General features: G+C 38.7%; 1 protein-coding gene across 1 annotated transcript; it reads right to left on the bottom strand.

Annotated features, from left to right (window-relative positions):
• Positions 1-423: 423 nt before the first annotated feature.
• On the bottom strand, positions 424-13,818 carry LOC118247823 (carbonic anhydrase 3-like). Its single transcript, XM_035546122.2, has 7 exons — positions 13,782-13,818; positions 13,478-13,675; positions 9,931-10,049; positions 7,869-7,961; positions 5,759-5,824; positions 3,269-3,424; positions 424-2,697 (listed from the first exon to the last, which is right to left on the bottom strand). Exons 1-7 carry the CDS (start codon positions 13,816-13,818, stop codon positions 2,578-2,580), a joined length of 789 nt encoding a protein of 262 aa, XP_035402015.1. The 3' UTR covers positions 424-2,577.
• Positions 13,819-22,446: the final 8,628 nt, after the last annotated feature.

Below are 22,446 nucleotides of genomic sequence, written 5' to 3'. Positions count from 1 at the left end.
AATAAAGAAATTTCAAAATGATGTAACTATTTCAGCTATGCATGTGCTTGGTGCATGTGCTTCTTCCAAGAAAACCAAAATTAATATTCAAGTTAGTGATATTCAAGATCATACATGAATGCATGAACTTGGGAAAAATATAACAGATTATTTGAGTCCAGGCAAAAAATAAAAATAAAAGGCAAAAGTGTTTTATCTGATGTCTCATGTTTTTGAGAATCTGTTTGATTGGATACACAGAAACCATGTTGAGATATTAAAACGAACTACAACAGATGAAAAGGTAGTTACTAGAATGGCTGTCCATCCTTGTATTACAATCAAATGAATCAAAGAAAACAGTAGCAAGGTTTTGTAGTAAGTTCTTGTTATTTTCCATCACCACTCAGCATCAGCAATAAAACCAGAACAAATCAGTTTCTTATCTAAGTCAGTTTATTGGTTCTCGGAAGACACAAAAGCCATTATTTTAAGTGCAGGCAACTAATCCTGTTTTATTGCCCCAATAATAAGAAATTAAAACATCACAGTCAATGCCTTTTAGGTAGGTAGACTCAAATTCTTGTCTCAGTTATTTACGTAGAAACTTTCTCAACACCAAGATCAACTGCATAAGGATATAACAATAAATTTTACATGTAAGACACAGTATAATAGAAAAAGTTGTTTATGAGCTTTCTATAGAAACATTTTTATGTGTTGAGATGTACAGACTCAAAAGTTTAAAGATCTAAGAGACTCTTAAAATTAATGCTGTTGCAAGTGCTGCACTCCTAAAATCAAAAGCTGATCTTCTGATAATAAGTCAATGGCAAAACAATTGTAAACAGGATTCAATCAATACTTCAGTTTCTGCTGACACGAACTTGGTTTTTAAAATAAAATTGTTTCATACTAAGCAAAATAAGCTTCTAGTAAACTGAAATATTAATTCTCAGTGGGAATTCAAAAATTATTTGAAAAATTCCAAGTGAGTATAAAGGATCAAAATCCACCTTCAGTTTTATCCCTGAATTCTCACTGAATTGTGCTGGTAATAACAGCAAAATTTAGCCAATATTGCCTGTTCCTTACTTCACCACTGGAGCACATTTTTTTCTAGCAAAGATGAAAAGTGAAATAGTGAAGGGTGACTGGGAATGCCTCTTCTAGCCACTTGTACCCCTGATTTTTTCAAGTTTTGACATATTCCTTATGTACGTCACTGTGAACATGTTTGTTGCAGTATCTCTAGAACTCTCTTTGCCACCTATTCATGAGTTAGAGGAAGATAATTCCCAAACTTAATTTTCAGGAAACTTTACTCACCATGGCTTTGACTACCCAGTCTTCTGATTGGTACCACGCTGAGAAGTCATCCCAATGGTCAATATTAAGTAGCAGATATTTACTCACATATTCTGCATGTGGAGCTAACCTAGATGGTAGTTGTGTTACACTGTTTGGGGAGCATGCCGAAATGATAGCATTTTAGCATTGTGAAGGACAGGGGAAGATGTTTCTGTCTGCCAGTCATTCTTTGCTCAGATCATATGTGCCAGCTGAACTGCCTCCCCAGAAAGTGACAGCGCTAAAGAGACTTCACTTAGAGCCTCCAACTATGCAGAGTCACAGTAAACAAACACTTAGGAGACAATCTGGATTTTTTTAGTAGCAGGGAAGACAAATGACACGAGTCATCAGCAAAGACCCTCTCCATATGCAACAAAATCCCTAATAGGTGAAATCATTAATATGTAGACTAAGATGCCAAAAAAAAAAATAGGCAGAGGATCAAAGATAAAATCCATCATCCTGAGAGGTAACAGTAGAGCAGCAGGAGCAAGGCACTTCACCCCCCAGCAATCCTAAAGCTGCTGTACTAAATACAAGGCAACCTGATACCAGCAATGCTTTAGGGCTGGATGGGTGAAGTAACAGTAGCAGTAAATCAAGGAAAGATCAATGGGCAGCTGCAGGACATGGCAAAGACAGCAAATGCTGCAATGACAGCAAGGTATATCTTTGTCTTCACACACAAAAGCCAAACATGCCTGATTGTATCCCCAGAATCCTGGACAACAAACTATGAACAAGAGAGGAAAAGAAAAATGTGGTACATTAAAGAGGAGTTTACTCTTTGGATGCTTGCACAATGTGGGACATCTGAGGAAGTTATCTACTAAAGATGCTGTAGGAGCAGGCATTTTAGCTCCTGTTCATGTACTGTTTGACCCACTGTTATTTCTGCTTTCCTGAGCTACTGGTTCATTTTTCTGCCTTTAGCACATTTCCTTTGAAATTCATTTTAAGTATTGGAACTGAGCCCGTTTTTCTTCCAAGACCACGTGGCAGAGAAGTAACACTATCACAAATGCTAAAACATGAGGTCAAGGAATACATGTATTTCACACTTCCTTCATAAGGTTAGTGATTGCATAGAGTATCTTCTTCTGCTTTAAAAATCAGATTCAGTTTTACCACTCAGAATGTTAAGCTGAGAAACACAGATCTCGATCCAGTGGAAAAGCAGTAGAGAGCAAAAACTAACTATGCTTTAGAATGCAGGGATTTTCTCAACTCAGGCTCCACAGAGCTTTACTTGAACGAGGCTCTCACCACCCTGCCCTTCACAGGCTGAGGTGGACGCCAGTTATCAACCAGTGGGTTCATGGCTTCGTTTTCACCATTCTTGGAAAGGCTACGTAACTTTGCCATCTGCAAGGAAGAAAAATAAAAAGCGGACATGTAAATTCATCTGGAAACAGTCCCTTGATGCCTAGAACAAACACTGAGGCAGATGAGGAATTTAATTGTACAACCGATACATTAATTTGTATTATCATTAGGATTTACAGGTTCTAGCTAGTTTGGTTCTTCTCACTGACAACTTTTAGGAGGTCAGTAGTTTTCCTGGACCACTAATTTCTTAAACCTGCTAGACATTACTCTTACTTGCCACTTGATGTTGAAGCACAAAGAATGAACCGAGGCTGCTGAGAGGACTGACTTTTGTGCCTCTGGAGCAATTCTGCCTACACAGGTCTCCAAGATCCCACAAACACTCCTGCTGAAGCTATTCCAGATCATGTCTAGGAAGACAGCCCAATTCTCAAGGTCAGCTTTGCAGTTCAATTCAGCTTAACTCTTTTTGTAGCCAATTTTTCACAGTCTTCAGCTCTCCTCATAAAAAAATGCCAGGTAACATATGGCTTACAGAACATTACACTGACATGGTGCAAGACTGTTGAGAACTAGTAAAGGAGTAGCAGCACTAGCTGGAGTTTACCTGGTCTGGGCTGACTTCAATGGGCTCCCTCAAGAGAATCCAAGTGATGCACTCCTCACAGGGGGGTGTTGTGAACGAACCATGGTAGGTCCAGTAGTCCCGAGATTTGGGGAAAAGAATTGATGGATCGAAGTGCTGAAAAGGAGCCTCTTTCCCCTTAAAAAACATGGAAAATCTCTTAAGTAATTCTAGGCATATACAGCATGAAAGACACCAGCATCAATGTTATAGGGGAAGTAGTTAAATATCAAGATTCATGCAAGAGATCAACCTCCTTTTCGTCTCGTTAAGTATCTGCCCTGAAATTAGTAACAACTGAAATTTTGACTCCATTAATAAATTAAGAGAAGTTACAACCTGAATTGTGCAGGACCAAAGCAAATTCATTGCTATATTTTTCTATTCCCCGTGCCCTCAAAACTAATTAGTGATTATCAAAATTTGTTTTATTTGGGGTCATTTGGGATAAAAGTTAGGGCACTGCAGGTTCTGGTACCATTTTTATCCAATAGAACAGTGGCCAGGTGCTTATCTAAGATTCATCCTTCTTCTCTATCTCAAGGAATATAAATCTGCATCTTTCTCCCCCTGAACCTGTTCTCTACTTACATTGCTATGGTGACACTTTTAATCTTTTCGTTGGCACTTTACACAGAAAGCAAAAAATTGAAATACTCCCTGGAAGGGTACAGGACTTTGAATGCCTTTTTACTAAAGGTGAATATCAACAGAAAAGGAAGAACAGCAGACACCAGACAACATTTCCTAAAAGGTTTTCTTTTCTACCAAAGGGCATACTCAAGAGAGTATCTCAACAGGAGTGTAATGAGATTTTCTTGTCTCCCCTGCAGGTGACCACGAACTAAACAAGAAAGTTTAGTTCTCTACTGGTATTTAGGAAGCAATTCTGGAAAACTAAATCTGTTCTTCCAAATTCCTGCTCCTCTAACAGAGAATCTTCTCTAGATAGAAACAGAGAACTACCCTACAAAGTGTAATGGGAGGAACTGAAATCTTTTCCACACATCCTTGCACGAAATACCAGCAGAAGGAATAGCATCAAGATTCCAAATGCCTTCCTGACAAAATTATTCTGTAAATTCAAGATGAGTTTGCAAATAGCTTCAAACAGAACTGTGCTTTTTCAGTAAATACAGTACAGTGTCCAAGAAACTCCTCTTTCTGTAATGTATCACAGCAATTGAGACTGCATGTGAGATAAATACACTGATGATACCATCCATTAATCTATCCTGAAAAATAAGTCTCAGTAAGATGTATGTTATGACAAAAACAGAAGGTTTAAGAAATAAAATACAAGATCTGTATGACTGCACATGACCTATCTTTCTCTGCTTTTCTAGAATTGTTGCTTTTCTCAGAATCAAAACAAACAGTATCTGTAGGAAATCAGATTTCTTCTATTTTTTCTGTTTTGCAGTTAGAAGTCATAAATTCTGCCTGTGAGGCAGTCCTGAATACGATGTAATGGGGTAGTTATCACTACCACCTCGTCATAATTATATGAGACACAGTGTTTCAAAGGGCCATTTATAAACTTTTTTCAACTGTAGCAAAGCTCTTCTGCATGTAAATGGCCAAAAAGGGACAAAAGGGTTACGAGAGGAAGCTCAAACTATATTAAGATTGATATCATTGACAAAGTAGGTGGCATAAAATTGACCTTCAATTCCCTCAGTAGAAAGAAATGAAATATAATGAAAGCTAAGAAAAGCTAAGCTAAGGTTGAAACAAAATTAATAAGACTAAGTGAGAAGATAACAGATTTTAGAAGCAGACCCTCACATCAATGACAGTAAGTATTTACAAACCTACATGCTTTAAGTATTTATATACTTAAAGTAAATGAAAGAAATTCTGCTAAATTTGCAAGAAAATGTTTATAAACTTTGCAAAATTGAGTCCTAGTGATCTGGTGATATGTTCAACATCATATATAAAAATGAGTTTTAGCATCATTAGATAGAATCATGAGGCTTTTCATGAAGTAGAATGGTAAGGTAGACCTAGGAGTTAGGTTTATGTTAAATAATGACGTTAAGAAGTAGCATCATAATTCTCTGCAAATAAATTCCCTTCTGCAGTTTTATGTATGTAATAGGTATGGACTTTTGTCCTTAGATATGCATTTTGTCCTCTGACCTCAAGTTCAAAAAGCTTTTAATTTCTTCTTGGTGTTTGTATACTAGCTTATTTACACACAGCAGTGCCAATAAGATTATCAACTATGCATGCAAGGATTGACAAAATATCATCCACAGCATGAATAATTACAGAAGCGAAGAGTTATATGCCTACTTCAATAAAAAAAGTGTCCTGCTCTACAGTCCAATCTATCACCTCCGGTGCTAATGTTAGGTACCAGAATGATGCTAAAAAGAATGAATCTCAACTTTGGATTTCTACTGCTGATGCTTTTCAGCTACATTTTATCACAAAAAAAAAAAAAAAAAGAAAGAGTTTTGATACCTTGGTCTTAATGTTATCTATTTCTTCAAGAATTCTCTTCATTTCTGGTTTGGGAGTTTTTCCAACCTGTAATGCAAAGTACAAGTATAGTATATTTTCATCGTGTTCCACGGTATGTAGAAGTATATCACATCCATCAAGTTAGGCAGCAGTACCCTTGCAGTCCCAAGCTTAATTATTTAATTAAAAAGGCATCCGTGTGGATTCCAACTCTGTGTGCTTATTGGCGGGGCCCACCGGGCACAAACTATGGACAACACCCTTAAAGCATCCAATACAGACTGGCACAAAACTGTGTATGTTAAAAGAACGTCCAAAATAGAAGACTCAAGTAACTGGCTTAGTAAATCAAAAGTGTGCTGTAAGACTCCACAAGGCATCTCCCACTGTCTGAGCAACAAACTGTGCACCCAGTGTCAACTAGACGCCACAGGGTCCAGAACTAGGCTCCTAGTTTGGAAGCAACCCACAACTGCTGTGAGATGGGCACTCAGCAAAGTGCTGGTAGTCTGAACATATGGAGCTCTTACAGACACAGAATATCCTGCCGTAAATACGCAGTCAGATCAGATCTGGTGTAAGACATATGATGAGAATCATGTCATGAACTCCTAAAGCTATGGGGTCATTCTATTGCTTGTGTTCATGATGTTTAGCACCACCAAAAGCTTTGACATGGCTCTGCATCTACGAGTAAAGACAGTATGCATAAGACATGCTTTTAATGACGTCTTTTTTACAAAAACAAATTAAATTCCATTATTCAGAAGATAATTCAATCTCTGTTCTAGCAATACTCAAAATCCAGTCATGAAACAAGACAAACCCAGAGCAGAACAATGACTCCTGTGTCAAAGAGCAAGAAAAAAATGAAAGAAGGCCAGGGAAGATAGAGCGATACTACTTTATTTTGTAGACTTTTTAGCTGACCTTAGCATGGTCAATAGGAACATAATGTTTTACTTTGTAAGTTGTGCTTTACAAGACAAAGCTTTAATCCAGAATAGACCAAAAAAGATGACAAAGGAAAAATAATCAAAGGACATTGTCTAGCGGAAGGTGTCCCTGCTCATGTCAGGGGGGTTGGAACTAGATGTCCTTTAAGGTCCCTTCCAATGCAAACCATTCTGTGATTCTACATAGTCATAAGGGAGAATCTGTACAGGTGCTGAAATTCTATCACTATCAGTTTAAAACAACTACAAGAAAAAATGTCAGGCTGGTTCACAGTATAACAGAATTAAAATGACATTGGATTTAGTCTGTCCAGGGGTACTGTTGTAAAATTAACTATATCCACTTGCTACATTTGTATGAATGCAAATTAGCAGTGATTAGGCAATAAAAGGGGATGTATCTGACACTGTGCTCAACCTGAAGATCACACCTGTGAGTACAATGAGAACCACATATTTGAAGTTTGCATGATTTATCCTACTGGGTTGTTTGCATGTAAGTGTTTCTGAGTGTCCTAGACCACATACAGGTTTGAAACTAGAATTGATTTATGTTCATAAAAAAAAAATCAATTGCAAAATATCAGTATTCTAATATTTTTTATTAACCTGCTGTATTTCAAAGTTAAGATGTTCAGTGAACTCCTTTTACCATCAATTCTTTCAAGTACTTGGTCTTTTGGAGCAGGTTCCTTAAACTCCTTTTGATTCTCAGCTCATGTAGGGATCATCAAGAGATCAAGGGAGTGAATCAGTCAACATAGTCCTGCTAACAGGTAGATATAATACCTGTTAGCAGACAAAGGGCAGGAGGAAACACTCCTCCTATGCAGACTGTCCTCCTCACTCAGTACACATCACAGCACAGAGCTGACCAGCTATCAGGGACAAAGTTAGCAGGTGTCCCAGGCGTGAAGTTCTGTGTCTTTTGTTCAATACCACCTGTGATATGTGCCACTGGTGTCACAAATGGTGGCAGAAGTCTGCTCTGAATGGGTCAGTGCATGCAATCTGAAGGGCCCAAGGACATATGTGACTTCAGTCTGTGCATCACTTTGAATGTTTTCCTGTAAAACGATACAGTGTAGGGAAAACTAAAGGTAAAAAGACAGTAAATACAGAAAATATTTGAGAACTGAATGTTTGCCACTTACTTTCAGAAAAATGCCCACAACAGCCACACCATCAGGTTGTTTCAAAGCTCCAGCAAAATTGCCATGTTTTGGATTCCAGTGTACCATGTGTAACTAAAAATCAATAAAACCTTGGTTAGAAATGCAAGAAATTGCCAGTGGTGCAGTCTTACGATCTCTTACATCATATTACAAAATTTCCACTAGACAGCAAGTAAAGGAATGAACATGAAAAAGGAAACTACACATAAGTATCTCCAGTTCATGTTCCCATGCTTCCACGTGCTCGCACTTTCTATATATACCACTTTGCATTTGATTGAAGCATAAAGGAAAGAAAATGGACTTTACCACACAATGTCTTTTAAAAATTCATCAGACAATTTGGCTATACACAGTTCAACCCAAGCATGTGACATGCAAACATGCAGTGCATAAAGCACCTACTGACATGCACTTCATTCCAGTAGATCTTGAGGTTATGCAGATATCAGCTCTGGGATTTACTCTGGGTTTTATCTAGTACATTTGTTATTGTTTTTTAACTCTTACTGCTCTCTGCACATCATACCGGAGAGGAGTAGAGATTGTAACCTGGCAGTTCCTTCTTATTTCTGCTTTCAACAATGCTTATTTTCAGGATATACTTTAAGTTTTGTATCTCCTTCCAGAAAATCTCCTGTATTTAGCTACAAGTGCTGCAACCAGCAATGTCTGAAAATAAGCAGTGTCTGGAACATGGTCCCATACAAAACAATAGGAGTCTGGTGCATATTTTGAATACAAATTTTTAACTTTTTCTTTTAAACTATTTTATTTATTTTTTAAATAACAGCAAAGTAACTTGCCCGGAATACAAACTTGTGTAATGCTGTTTCTTTTCCCTTATGGATAAAGATATAATTGCTAAGGATAAAGGTAGAGTAGCCATGTATCTTTGGCCACATTTTGGCAAAATGTCATACATTCCAGGCATTCTTCTCTTGTCTATAAATACCCAAATACTGCAAAAAGAAAAAAAAAAAAAGCAAAGTAAAAAGTCTGTGCTTGAACTAACCAAAAAGTAGCCCGAGGAAGCAGAATTTGTCTGTAGTCAGTCACAGAAAGTAGAATACTATTGCAATTTGGCTGTGGCTAAGGAATGTGAGGAAAAAAAAACAAAGCATCACCCACAGTCATTTCTGCAACACATGTGCACACTGACCCTGTAAAATATCTACCAGAATTTTCTCCTATGATGGGTGGGCAGAGCCCCTGTAAGCACTGCACCTCGAGGATATAGGTGATTTACGGTCATAAAACACTGCTGCAGTCTTCTTTTGTGGACATAGGTATATATTTTGAACCTATTCTCAGATAAGACAGAGGAAAGAAATTAAGGAAGAACTTGCTAGTAATTGCCTAGCATCACTAGTGAATTCTGTCACATTTATTACCTGTTGATGTCTTCAGGGCCTAAACCAGCCATTAGTTTTAGCAGCTCTGGACAACAATGGCATAGTAGTTTATATACAAAAAAAAAAATCTGTTTACCACAGTTCTTGAAAGCAGACAGATTTTAAAGCACACATGTTTGGCAGTTGGAACATACTCACTTTAACAGCCTGAATCAGTTCTAAGGTAGATCTAATTTTAAACTTCAACTTATCAAGTGCACTTTTCGCCACTTTTTTCTACTCATAACGCTTCCTGAAACTAACTTAGTAATTCAAGTTATGCTACAAATTATTAACAGCCAACAAAGCATCAGCAGAAAACAGAGCTTTCTATTTGGAAATAACATATCACTTTGCCTCAAGGATTTTTAAAACATTATAGAAAAAGAGCAAAAACTCATTCAATGAAGCAAATTTCATGTTAGTATATATTTGTAAAGACCTGTTTGTTGGCAGGTGCAACATATTCCACTGCACAGTGATGAATATTCACAAGTTTCATAGACAGATTTTAGAGAAAAAAGAAACGAAATAAACAGATTTTAAAGAAAAAATAAATACTTGTAAAAGGGAGAACGGTTAATCTGTTCAGATGCACAACCAAATTCCAGTTAGTACTGAAGACTACTGTTAAAACTCAGTCCTACCTCTGCTGCATATTTCACCCCATCTATGACATGCTCAGAGCCATGGTCATCAGAGGAACCCCAGTGCAAGTGCAGCTGGCGCAGCCTGTAGGCTCCTGTGAGTGGCCCACCTCTCAGCACTGCAATTGATAATCTCCATCAACGCCAGCCTACAAACTAGTCTGTAAGCAAACTATGGTTACAGCGTGGTTGGATGCTTCTAAAAAGAAAAAATGTTCTTAGGCAAATAATGCTTACCACACATCAGCAATTTGCATAAACCCTGACTCTCAAAACACCACTCCTGTTCTTTCTGTTAGGTTTGGGGACTTTTTTCAGCAGGGACTGCCTAGAGGATAAGCTCTCAAATGTATTTTTTCATTCATTACCTAAGGCAGCAATGAGACGTGTTTCCTTACACAGAAAGCCGATAATGCAGTTCACAACTGCAGTGCCAGAAGACCTTGCTTAAATAGCATTCAAGTTTGAACTTCTAACAATAGCTTTGAAGTTCAAAGTTAACATATTTAAAACCTCTTGTATCCAATGGTGTCAAATTAATTCTTGATATCACGTGTGTTGGAATACCTACAGATAAAAGACGTGCTAAACACAGAGCAGAAGGTTTAACTCTGCAGTTTCTCTTTTAAGTTGGCATGTGTCATAGCCATTGACAGAGCGCGGAGAGGCAGAAACAAAGCACTGCTTCAGGTTTTAGGCATGCCTTCCTCTTACTTTTTTGACTTTGTTAATATATAAGTAAATTATCCTAACTAACTCAATACTGTATAGAGCCCTCAGTGGAAGATATATCACTTGATTATTATTCTTGTTTCACTTCTGAATATAGGAAAAATGACACAGACTCTATGGCCCAAATTCTTAATAGTATTTGCTTGCCCTTTTACACCGGAATTTGCGTGAGGGAGGAACTTTCCTTTAGGAGCTGAATTTGTGTTCAACCTACATTTACAAGCTAAATCAGTATCAGAGTTAGAAACTCATTTATCAGTGGTTTCTTACCAATGGCCCTTTTGAGAAATCAAATACCGTGTAGTGCTTCGAAACAGCACTCCATAAGGGTCCACAGATATCTCCAGCATAAACATAAACCTTTTTAACTTGAAAGATTTTTCCAAGAGATTAGACCAAAAAAGTGTTTCTGAAATTCTTTTTCCTGTGGCTCTTTAGAGCTGTTAAACATTGTATTTGATTCCAACAGACAAATCTACTACTCAGCAGCCTGCAGAAAATTAGGTGCAGGGAGCTCACATTGGGTGTCCAGAGGAGCAAGAGATAATGGGGAGGGAAAATGATTTACGGGAAGGGCTACACCAAGGGCTGCACCCGTCTTGACCATATCAGGGTCTTTCTCCAACACAATTCCCTGGGCAGACACCTTCCTGAGCCACCTCTTTCTAAACATTTCTGCCTTCAGGAATCTGCAAAGAAGACACATCAGATCCATCCAGAAAGGTTCATAATCAATTTAATTCCTTATATGCTTTTAAGTCATGGGATTGATTTTATGTAATGCTTGTGGACAAGAATTCCATGTTAAAACAGAAGTGTAATTTATTATTTTTCTAAGGCTTCTATATAGAAATAACAGTAATTGACATTAAAGCACAAAAACATAAAGAGATGGTCCTTGTCCTAAATAGTTTAGATTCTATCATCTGTGAGATGTGGAAAAATAACATGTAGCTATAATCGTAAACAGAGGAGTCCAAGGAAACAATGAACTCATCAGAATAAACAGGAGTGATTGTAACCTTTCAATATACCATTGATATATATCATTAATTATATAGCTTTGTAAGAACAGAATCACAGTAAAAATGCCATCAAAGCTGATGCAAAAAAACAAACAAACAACAACAAAAAAAAGGCAACGGAAAGTTACTGTTTTCCATTAATTAGTTTGTTTTCCTTCTTGTTAGAAGGAAGTCAATATCAATATTGCATACTCTTGAGATGTCTTCACATTATATGGTATGTGAATTTACTTTTAACTTTAACTGCTGCTGCCTGTTTGTATTCAGAACTATAAGCTAATACACCTCTGGAATCCAGTTTTGAAAAATTTAACTCGAGATGCAAGACTGATCTCTCAACTAAATAGCAAAGCCATTTCATGGCTTTTCTGAAGTGGCTTCTACAAAGCAGAGGGAAAAGAATCATTATCAAATGTCAAAGGTTGAGTCAAAAGAATCTAAACATTTCCAGAACTTGCTGAACAGTTTTGGAATTACCACTCAAAGTAGATAGTCACAATCACTAAGCTATGTAGTCTGCATGCAGCATACTTAATGTAGGTGCAATGCTTTATTGGTGCTGCAGAATATGTACTGAATATTACTGCATGAATATGCAGTGATGATAACTGTTGGGATTTTTCATTTAATTGTAATTATATTTTTTTCCCTTTTGAACATACAGTTGTAGTTCTGCTGTTTACACAGTTAAAAATTCCATCTTTGGCATTTTGCTTAAATAGGCATTCAGGCTTTGGGCTCTGTTTACCTGCTTTGTTCTATCAAAAATAACATTGCCATGCTTGTTTTCAGATAATACTACTCTAGTTCACGTAGCTTCAGTGACTGTCCATCACTGTTTAAACAAGTATGACCATGACCATCAAGAAAAGCCAAGAAAAATGTCCTATGCAGCAAGAGGTGCTGTAGCAAGTTGTTTTTAATTGGTTGCTTCCTTTTGCATTCAAGGAAGTAAGTATTTGCAAATTCTTAAGGGAAATAGTAACAGCATTTGTGATTTGACTACATCCATTTCTCCAACCTGGAAAAGTCAGTAAAACCTCAGTTTTGGGTAGCTGCTCATACGAAAATGATGTAGGTAACTTTTGCCAAGAAAAGTTCTAGATTCAAAGGCTGATTTTTGCGATTTAATGTTAATATATGTAGTAGAGATGTCTGCAGAACTAGAAAAAGTAGCCAAGACAAGGATGTACAAGTTTCTCTGTTATACCTAAGACACAGAATGAGTGTGAATTGGATACCTTCCCTGGAAAAAATAACCATAATGTCTAAGTGCTCAAATATACTGGAACACTGTGAATCTCAAAATCTGAAATAGCCACATGGCTAAACAGAGCAATCATCAACCTGACTGTCGAGGATGTGAACCAAACAGAAGAAATCTAGATCAAAGCCTGTGAAAACATACAAGTTTTGTGCTTACGAAGCATTTAATACAGCACATTAAACCCTTCTGGATAAAATTCTCTCATTTTACACAACACCTGAGGACTTGGTGTCCATGCAGAAGGTTACTTTAGGGAACTGCTAGCAGTAATACCTAGCTGCTACTCAGTCTCCCTTTTCCATTGAATCTGTGTGACAGGGGTGTCCATGCAGCTGCAGCCTCCCTGCCCAACCTGTGCTCAAACTAAAAAAGGCAGGATGCACAGAAATAAACTCTGGACCACACCTCACCTACCCAAATAACTTCTTCCATGTGGGCTAGTTACGGTGGGATGTGTTTTGATTACAAGCACTATGTAAGCTTTAATTCCTGACAACCCCCAAAAGCCAAAGCAAAAGCTGACCTGATCTATCAAAACTGTCATCAAAGACAACTCTGCAGGTCCGTCCGTTGTTCAGGATGGTTTTGGCTGCTCCGGGGTCGTAACTGGCATGCCAAGGAGCGAGCGAAGAGTCGTGCCGCACATCTTTGCTGTTGATTTCGATGGGTGACTGCTTGTCACCTTTGGCCATAGGGTAGTTTTCATGCCAGCGCTCGGGTCCTGGGTGGAAACACAAGGGCAGGTCACCGACACCTCCCAGCCAGACTCCCAACTGCCCTCCGGGCTCCCCCCCGGGGCGTTTCAACCCGAGGGAGGCCCCTCTCACCGTTGTCGCTGTCGTAGCCCCACACGGACTGGGCCATGGTGTCGCTGCCTGTCGTTTGCCTCGGTCCCCCTGCGGCGCTGGCGGCACGGTGGTCCCGTCTCTCCCTTCCCGGGGGCTTTTTATAGACGGCCGCCGCTTCATGTCCCCCCCCTCGGAGGCGGGCAGGGGGCGGTGGGGGCGGGGAGAGCGGCTCTGACGGTTCCGGGCTGCTGGCGGGGGCGGCTCGGTGAGACCCGGGGCTGTGCCCTTCGTCCCCCAGCCCAGCCACGAGCGTGGGTTTAAACGCGATATTCGTCCCCCCTTCGCGAGGCAGGGGGCTGGCGGCGGGACGCTGTGAGTCCTCGGGGACTCCGGTGCACAGCGCGCCCCGCCCCGCCAGACCTGAGGGGGCTGCATCGCCCTGAAGGGGGGAGGCGGCGGCGGGCGGTGGGGTTGGGGTAGGAAGCCATGGCTGTGGGCTTGGGCGAGGTAACGGCGTGGGCACACCTCAGGGGTTTGTCTCAAACTGGTTTCACACATGGTCCCATATTAACAACCCCAAAAGACACAATTATATGCCTGAAGGGATGTATCATAGTCGGAGAAAAGCCATGTCATTATGCAAAGCTAGCCTTTGTCAGCTGCAATATAAACCTATTCCTTACAGTTTGGTCAAATTCGAGTTTGATTTTGTCCGTTCGATTCTCATGTACACAGGGAGCCTTACACCAGATGGGGTGCAAGACCATGCATTTGCTGGCTGCTGAGCCCGCGGTTGGCTTGGGTATGCAGGGCCTACCAAAAAGTAGGAAATTAGAAGGAAATTGGTTGGAAATTATAAGACACTTCTCAGAAAGAGTAGTCAAATATTGGAACAGGTTGCTCATGGAGGCGGTGGAGTCACAGTCGTTGGGGGTGTTCATGGAAAGGTTGGACTTGGCGCTTAGGGACATGATTTAGTGGGTGACATTGGTGGTAGGGGGGATGTGATTCTATGGAAAGCTGCACACCCGAAGGCCGGTCCTCCAATCTCCACAGCTATTACCCTCTGCTAACACTGGCAACAAGGAGCATTGGTGAGGCCTAACGGGCTGAAATTCAGACTGAGTATCTCATAGACTATTGTTAAGCATTGGGACAAATCAGAATAGAGGCTGCATATTTCAGCCTCTAAATGAAAGCAAGCATTTGCCACATTAGGCAACTTGGCAATCTATATTTTGGTCAGGAAAACAGCTGTTTTTCAGATGATGGGGAGTCAGTGATCGTTATGGTGATAGTTGGCTTTCTCCCTACATTTTTGTTGAATGCTCAAAGGTTTTCTTTCAAATGCCACCTTGACTACAATCTCCCATGACTTTGTCACTCCATGTTAGCAGTACCACAACCATATCGGCCTCCTGCTAAATACTATCTCAAACTGCATACCTCAAGCTAAATATCTCAAGATAAATGTTTGGGGGTCTGCCAAGAGGTGTTGCACACCACGGAGATTTCCAACATAGTTTCAGGGAGGTTGCTCAAATGCAGCATGTGCCCATCAGCACTGGAAAGTAGAATGAACATAAAAAACTGCAGCTTAGAGATGGTAAAAATTGTAAAACCCTTGAATTGGTGAGGTACAGGGAAGAGCTTGAGAAGCTACAGTATACAGAACATAAAATTAATTTGGTCATATTTTACATCCCACAACCAGCTAGAGGATAAAGTCTCCACACATAGCTTACTTACATTGCTGGGTTAATAAATAGCTAAATTTTGACTTTGTTCAGGTTAACTACAATGATTTACTTAAACTTAATTAGTAAATTCTTCTTGCTTAGTAAATTCTTCTTGCTCTGAGGTTAATCATAAGTTGATATCCCCTGTTTGAGAGGAAGGTAGAACAAGATCTCTTCTCTTAGGAATCTGCTTCTGAGAAGATTCATATAGATCTTTATATATTCTCTATGTATCTTTAGAGAAGATTAAAACTTGTGAAACCTTAGAAGCTTATACAGTATTATAAGAGGTGTACCTATCAGCACCTTTAAAGATACAATGATGTGCTCATAACCAAAGTGTCCTTTAAAAAATGTAGTTCCTCCTATCTTTCTTAGACAGAAATAAAATAAGAAAATACTGGGAATTGATTTAGAAACAATGGGATGGAAAATTATATCTTTTCACTTTCAAAAAAAAAAAAGGAACTCTGAAACAAAAGAAAATATAATCTTTTACTCTGACATCAATCAAATGGATAATGACACATTTGCAAGGACAGGCATGTAAAATTGACACCTGTTGCAATTTTAATTCAGAAAGCTTAGACATTAATCCTTTTCAAATGGTTTCTACCTTATCTTCCTAGAGAGAAACATTTGTGAGCTCATGAAATTCTAATTGGAACAGCTTATTTTCTTTCTGTATAGGGAGACAGCTTTAGTAGGCTTGTCTATTGATGGCTCAGAGAGACTTTTAATCAACTTCAGATATACAAGGAGTGCTTTTTGGAGCCATTTATAAAGGTAATGGACATGATTTGTATTACACACTAAAAAGTGCAAGTCAGTGCTTTCCCTAGTGTTCCATTTCATTGTTCTTCATGACATTTTGCACAATCTTCTCTATTAAGGAGTGCCATGATGACAGCAAAAGTCTTCATATTTACATCTTCCAGTGAGCTGGTCCTGTTGCACACACCTTCTCCACATGTAAGGCACTGACTTACACATGTAAGTGACAAAAAAATGCTAGGATCAGCAACGTAGGTACTTGGAGTCAGCCCCAGACAGAGTCATATCATATTGTTTCATTGATGTTGTGGTGCTGTTATTCGTTTCCTTTAGGTTTCATCATCAAAGGTAGAGCAAGAAGAATTTGTAGTAGCTTTATCTACATTAAAAGGTAATCACAATAAAATGCTCTTAGCATCCCTTAGGACCTATCTTCATATTCATCTTTCTTTTCTGACATTGGCTCAGAAATTCATTATCATCTAACTTGAATAACATCACTTCCTCCAGAAAGTAAATGCATCTGTTACAGAAAAGCCATTATAATTAAGAAAAGCCCACAATTTTAAACATTTAAGAACAGTTTTTCCTAGTGCATTCAAAGCTGCATTGCAATAATTTTAATATTATTTTTTTTTCTTACATGTCTAGAGAGCCATCAGGCATCTGAAATAGTGAAGGGGAGAGTACAACAAAATCAACCTATATCATTCATGAAAAACTTCAGGATTTCTGTGAACCCGGCTGCAGTATGTGTACTGCACCGGCAGTACAACAATATGCTACTAATGAACGCATCCTCACAGTATCTTCTGAAAAGAAATTATATTATACCATTTTAGAGGTGAAATTATTCAGGTGTGAAATATTTAAGGATGCCATCCATAAAAGTAGTCTTACATCTCTTAAGCACTTTTTAAAATCTCACTGAAGTTATTTATCTGTGAGTACATAAGAGGACTGCAAAAAAGCAGGGAATCCAATAGTCTCTTACTGTATGTTTTCATCAGGTAATGCTTACTCGTGAACGTGTCTGCATGCATTAGTACTCAGTGGTAGCACTGTATGACATAGCAAGTTGATATCTATTTCATCAGAAAAATAAAGATTTGAGAAATCAGAGAAGAAAAAGTAAGATGAAAAGACTAGGGAATTGAATCAAACCGACTGAAGCAAATGGCAGATTTCAGCGTCAGCATTAGTGGTTCAGTCTAAAAAATATTAGTAAAGTCATTATTAGTAAAGTCATGATTTTACTTGCAGAAGCAAAGCTGTGCGTTTGTTACAAGTGTTCTGATTTTGTTCTTGAAGGTAGAAGTGATTTGAGCATTGATAGGAGATTTCAAGGTGAACTGTAAGGGCAGGCTGAATAAATACTAAATTTGGCTTCTCTTAAACTGTCTTTATAGAATGGTCCAGGAATACAGCACATATGATGTGAGGACTTAATCAAATAAAAAGCAAGTGACATAGCACGGAAAGTGATTTTGTTAAAGAATGCTGCTGATGTTTTAGCTTTGAAAGATAGCTGCCAGACAGCTCCCTATCCCTGCTGTATCTGTAAATACATAATATCAAAAAGTAGAATCCAATCCCAGTGCATATAAACCAGCAATCTTTGTTTTCTGTTACACTAATAAAATCACGTATGCAAAGTAGACAAGTACCTGCATCACACCTTCCTGTAACTGAAGAAAAATACAGTGGGATGACGTGTGACCAGAAGTGAAAGAATTTACCCCACACAGCAGTTGTAGAAACACTTGTCTGAAGCTGATACCCAACCACAGGATACAGTTTACCTCAAAATCTTGTCTGAATAAATAAAACACAGTAGCCCTGTTCAATACCTAAGCAAGCAGGTGCTGTTCGTCCAAAAGAGGATTTTGTCTCCTAAATGAAAGACTGGAAGAGAAGGACCAGTACTAATTAATATGCTATAGCAATGGGACACTTTCTGAGGGACTTGCAATTCAGATGCAATGTTTGCTTCTGCCAGACCAACCAAAGGCATAATCAAGCTCATTTCACTTACGGAAATACCTCACCTGATGTCGAAGATGCTTTCTTTGGTAAGGAAAGGAGAAATAAACAGAGTTTGGAAAATGGCTCAGAGCCATGGCTTTATCCAGGGCATAGAAAGCATTCACAGGAGAATGATGCATGGAAAAGGGACTTACTTTGTCAAGCTTTGGACCCCACCAGCCATGGCTGGCATGTCCAATACCTTGACATAACTAGAACAACCAAAGTGCTGTCCCACCTCAGTATGCTGATTTTCAGCAGTCTCCAAAGGCCAGCATGACAGCTAGGAATGGCTGACTGTAAGGGGACACACAGAAGTAAATATGCCAGCAGGATGTAATTCAAGAATTCCCCTGCTCAAAGCTAAGCTTTCCAGGTTCCACCATGCTTAGGGCTATTTCCCGTGGGTGATTTCATGCAAAGGGCTTTACCGGACAGAGCACAGAACGTGCCCACGATGAGCACATGGTTAAATAAGCAAAAGCATTTACTCAGTCCCTGTGGCCAATCTAAATATAAAATATCTTCCACTATATTTAATAGCTTGTGGAAGAAAACAATACAACAGAAAGGAATCCGATAATACAAAATATGGAAGGGGCAACAGTGTTTTTTTAACATATTGCACATTGTGTGCCAGGGAGTGCAAAAAAGGTATGTCACTCAGTGCTTTTGATTGAGGGATGCCATGGTGGCATGCGGTAGCCAGAAAGCCAAATTGTCATATGCCTTCCATTTCACTGAGATGCCATGCTATGGAAAACATTGTAGGCATGAATGGAAACCCCCATTAACAGCCAGACCTATGTTGGAAGACTTGCCAAAGGAAAAAGAGAAGCATATTTGTTCAATTTTGTTGTTTTTATACAGAACAAGTTATTTAGCTACATTACTTTATTTGTTGAAAAACACAGTCTAGCACATCTAGACAAGCATTAGGCAGATTTTTTATGTGTACTTCCATTTGAGGAGGGATATAGCTCAGCAGTCTTCGTACTCTAGGAATTTGCTTGAAAAATTACATCATTCTCCTGCTACAGTTCAGAACTTACATTACCATTTGCAGAACTTGGTATTTAATCCATGAGGGGCAGTCAACATGAAAACAGTAAACCAGACTTCAGATTTGGCAAAAGGATCTTAAGTTTTCCTTGTGTCAGTCAATTAAAATTAATATGGACTTAATATCACTAGCAAAAATAAATAAATTAGTAAATTTACTAAATAACATGCATAGATCTGATACCACAAAAACATGCTGCCTTTTAAAGACATATCATCCAGATCTGAAAAACTAAACTGCATAAACTCTGCAGGGAGATGACTCTTCTGTTTTTCTCATAGGAATTTGCTTGTATGGCATTCACAATGAAATCCAAATCTGAGCTGGGCTGTCTACTTTTATACACACTGGCACAGTCTGACTTGAAATAATCCAAGTATGAGAATCTGACCTATACTGTTTGCTTTTATAAGCTGTGGACGTGTCTATTCAGAAATTCCAGCAGATTGGCAACTCTTTTATATCAAGGTAGAGTTTTGTGTATGACCTTCATCTTGTATGGTACTCTGGCAGTATCATCTACCTGAGAGCAGTCCTAACCAGACCACAGAAATGCTGAAATGAGGCTGGTGGAGTTCATAAGAGCTTTACAAAAGACATCTCAATGATATATGTCACATAGCTAATGATGCAGCAAATCAGAAATACTTCAGACATATTTTCCAGTGAGACACATCTTCTTAAAAGAGAATTTTATAAGGAAATCATTGGATTTGTTTTCAGCCTTTGAAATATGCCCTCTGCAGACAGCAGAGATTTCAGCTCTTAATCATCTTCCAAAAATCCCTGGAGAGATGCATGTCCCCCAAAGCCCTGAGAAAGTTACTCCTTATGAATCCATACCATTTGTGCACTTCTAAAGGTCAGAGCATAGCATCCCATTTCCATCAACACCTGTGGTTCTCTTCACTTTAATGGAGTCAAGATTTCACTTTGAGACCACAAACCCGCTTTGAAGCTTTGAAAACAACATTGGTAGGTCATAAAAAGATGACTTGATGTGTAGAAGTATAAACATTTATGTGTGTGTAGCAAGTGTAAGGAGTGGATAATTATAAAGGAGGCAGTATAAGGAATCCCATGCTTGTCAAGTACACAAATTTCAGCAACACATATTGAAGAGCAAGTGTTAGCAGCAGAGAATAAAAAAATAGATATTCAAAAGCCTCCTGTAACTGACAAACACTATAATCTGGAAATGTTAGCATTCTCAGAAGAACACTTTAAGAAATTAGCAATATATCAAAAGGCTTTTATTTGTTTGTTTGTTTATTTTAAGAAACCCCACAGAAGCAGTCTAGAAGAATGATATGCAGTGATCCTACAATGCAATCTTTAAAAATCTATCTGAGGATGCAGTTAGGGAGCAGCACATCATTTTGCAGTTGGTAACATGCTGCAGTCATATGGGAAAAATCCTCAGATTCCATTCTCTGTGTTGTAAGTCCTATTTCTATGAATTTAAACTAGTGCGTCTCCATGGGCTCCTCTACAATATGCAACTTTCTGTAGTATGACCACTTAAGCTCAGGCTGTGGTTTTTCTACATCACCTTTGCTCTTTAAAGTTGGCAATATAAGAAACTGTGAAGTGCTGTTGATCTGCCAGTTCAACCAGTGCAGTGGACTTCCCAGCACAAAAGATTTTCTTAGTTTCTTTCCCTCCATTCTTACCATTCTGTCTTTCTTTCCCTCAGCCTTTCTCTTTTCTTCAACTTTCCCCATGGTTTTATTCTGCATTCTCTACAAATTTGTTAGTTGCCCAACACATCTTTACATTATGTGCTTTGAAAAAAAAAGAAAAGAAAACTATTTTTCTCCTGAATCAATGCCAAGGCTTCATGTTTTGTTTTGCTGATTGATGCTAGATCCAATCAAACTCTGCAGTTCAAATCTCGTATACTCATTTTAATGACTCTGCTCACATACCCATAGCAGTGCTGGAGTACAGGAATATGTTTGGGACATGGAGCCAAAGTACTCAAAACCTTGCAGAACTAAGCTCTTAATTCTTGACCTCAAAGGTGTTTCAGTGCTACCTATAAAAGCATTAAAATTATCCAATATTATCAACTTAACTTTTAGTGGAGGTTTTTCTATTAGGAAACCCTTTGTGTCATGGAACTGTTATTTTTAGACAAGGACAGAGTAGTTTCTGGCACAAACACCCCACATCTTCCTAACTGCAAATAAGGCTGTTAAGGGCCTTGATGTTTTAAGTTAGATGCAAATAAGGAAATTATGCTTCATGTTTATGATGAAGACAGTGACTGCTATTATTTTGTGCTGCACTTTTTGCTTTTTTGGAAGCAGTAGCAACATCATACCAAAGAGTGACACTGAGAGGTGCCCTCTGGTATTTGCAGCTTCTGCCACTACCGTAATGGTCATGGCTTATAATGAACACATTATAAAACAGCTCAGAAATAGTGCACACTGAAATTCTTGCTGCTGTCCCAGATTGGGACCTAGTACTTGGAGTATGCAAGCCCTGTCCTGTAGGGACTACACAAGCGACCTGGAACTACAAACTTTGGCCCTTACAACAGTAGTATTTGTGTATCCTCCCTGAATTGCCACAGGTGCAGATCCTAATCACTGTCATCATAGGAGAGCGTGATTCTGACTGTGGAAAGCAGATGAGAACACAAATAATTCTCTTTGATTCTTCATATTTGCTGGATGCATGGCTTATGTTGTTTCCCTTGTATTAGTGATTTCAAGAAATTCTCCATTCAACAGACTTGAACAATCATTCTAGACTTTGGGAATGCTTTTGGTTTGCAAGAAACAAAAATCAATGACTCCCTTGTGTTCAGAATGCACACTAAGGTGCATTCTCTGACGATATGAATGATGCATCAGTTCACTGCTGCAAAATGGGGCTGCAAAAGGTAACCTTTGTAATTCTTTAGGAGATTTTATTTGCCAGTTTGAAGAAATATGCTGGCCTGAAATATAAAAAATAAGGATTAAATATTTGAAAATGCAAATCAGGAAATACCTGCAAGAAGTCTCAAACCAGTCAGTACTAGCAGTTTACATAACCAAGCAATATATGCAGATTTCTCTAACATCCCACACAGGAATAGCAAAGATTTCCC

Source organism: Cygnus atratus, chromosome 2 (assembly GCF_013377495.2).
Source record: "Cygnus atratus isolate AKBS03 ecotype Queensland, Australia chromosome 2, CAtr_DNAZoo_HiC_assembly, whole genome shotgun sequence".
NCBI lineage: Eukaryota > Metazoa > Chordata > Aves > Anseriformes > Anatidae > Cygnus > Cygnus atratus.
This window is presented reverse-complemented; position numbering and strand designations above follow the sequence as displayed.

Coding starts and splice junctions, on each gene's coding strand:
- LOC118247823 (XM_035546122.2), bottom strand. CDS start 13,818: ATGGCCCAGTCCGTGTGGGGCTACGACAGCGACAACG. Junction 7,962..9,930: donor GGGTGAAATATGCAGCAGAG/GTAGGACTGAGT, acceptor ATTGATTTTTAG/TTACACATGGTACACTGGAA. Junction 3,425..5,758: donor TAGATAACATTAAGACCAAG/GTATCAAAACTC, acceptor ATGTTTTTTAAG/GGGAAAGAGGCTCCTTTTCA.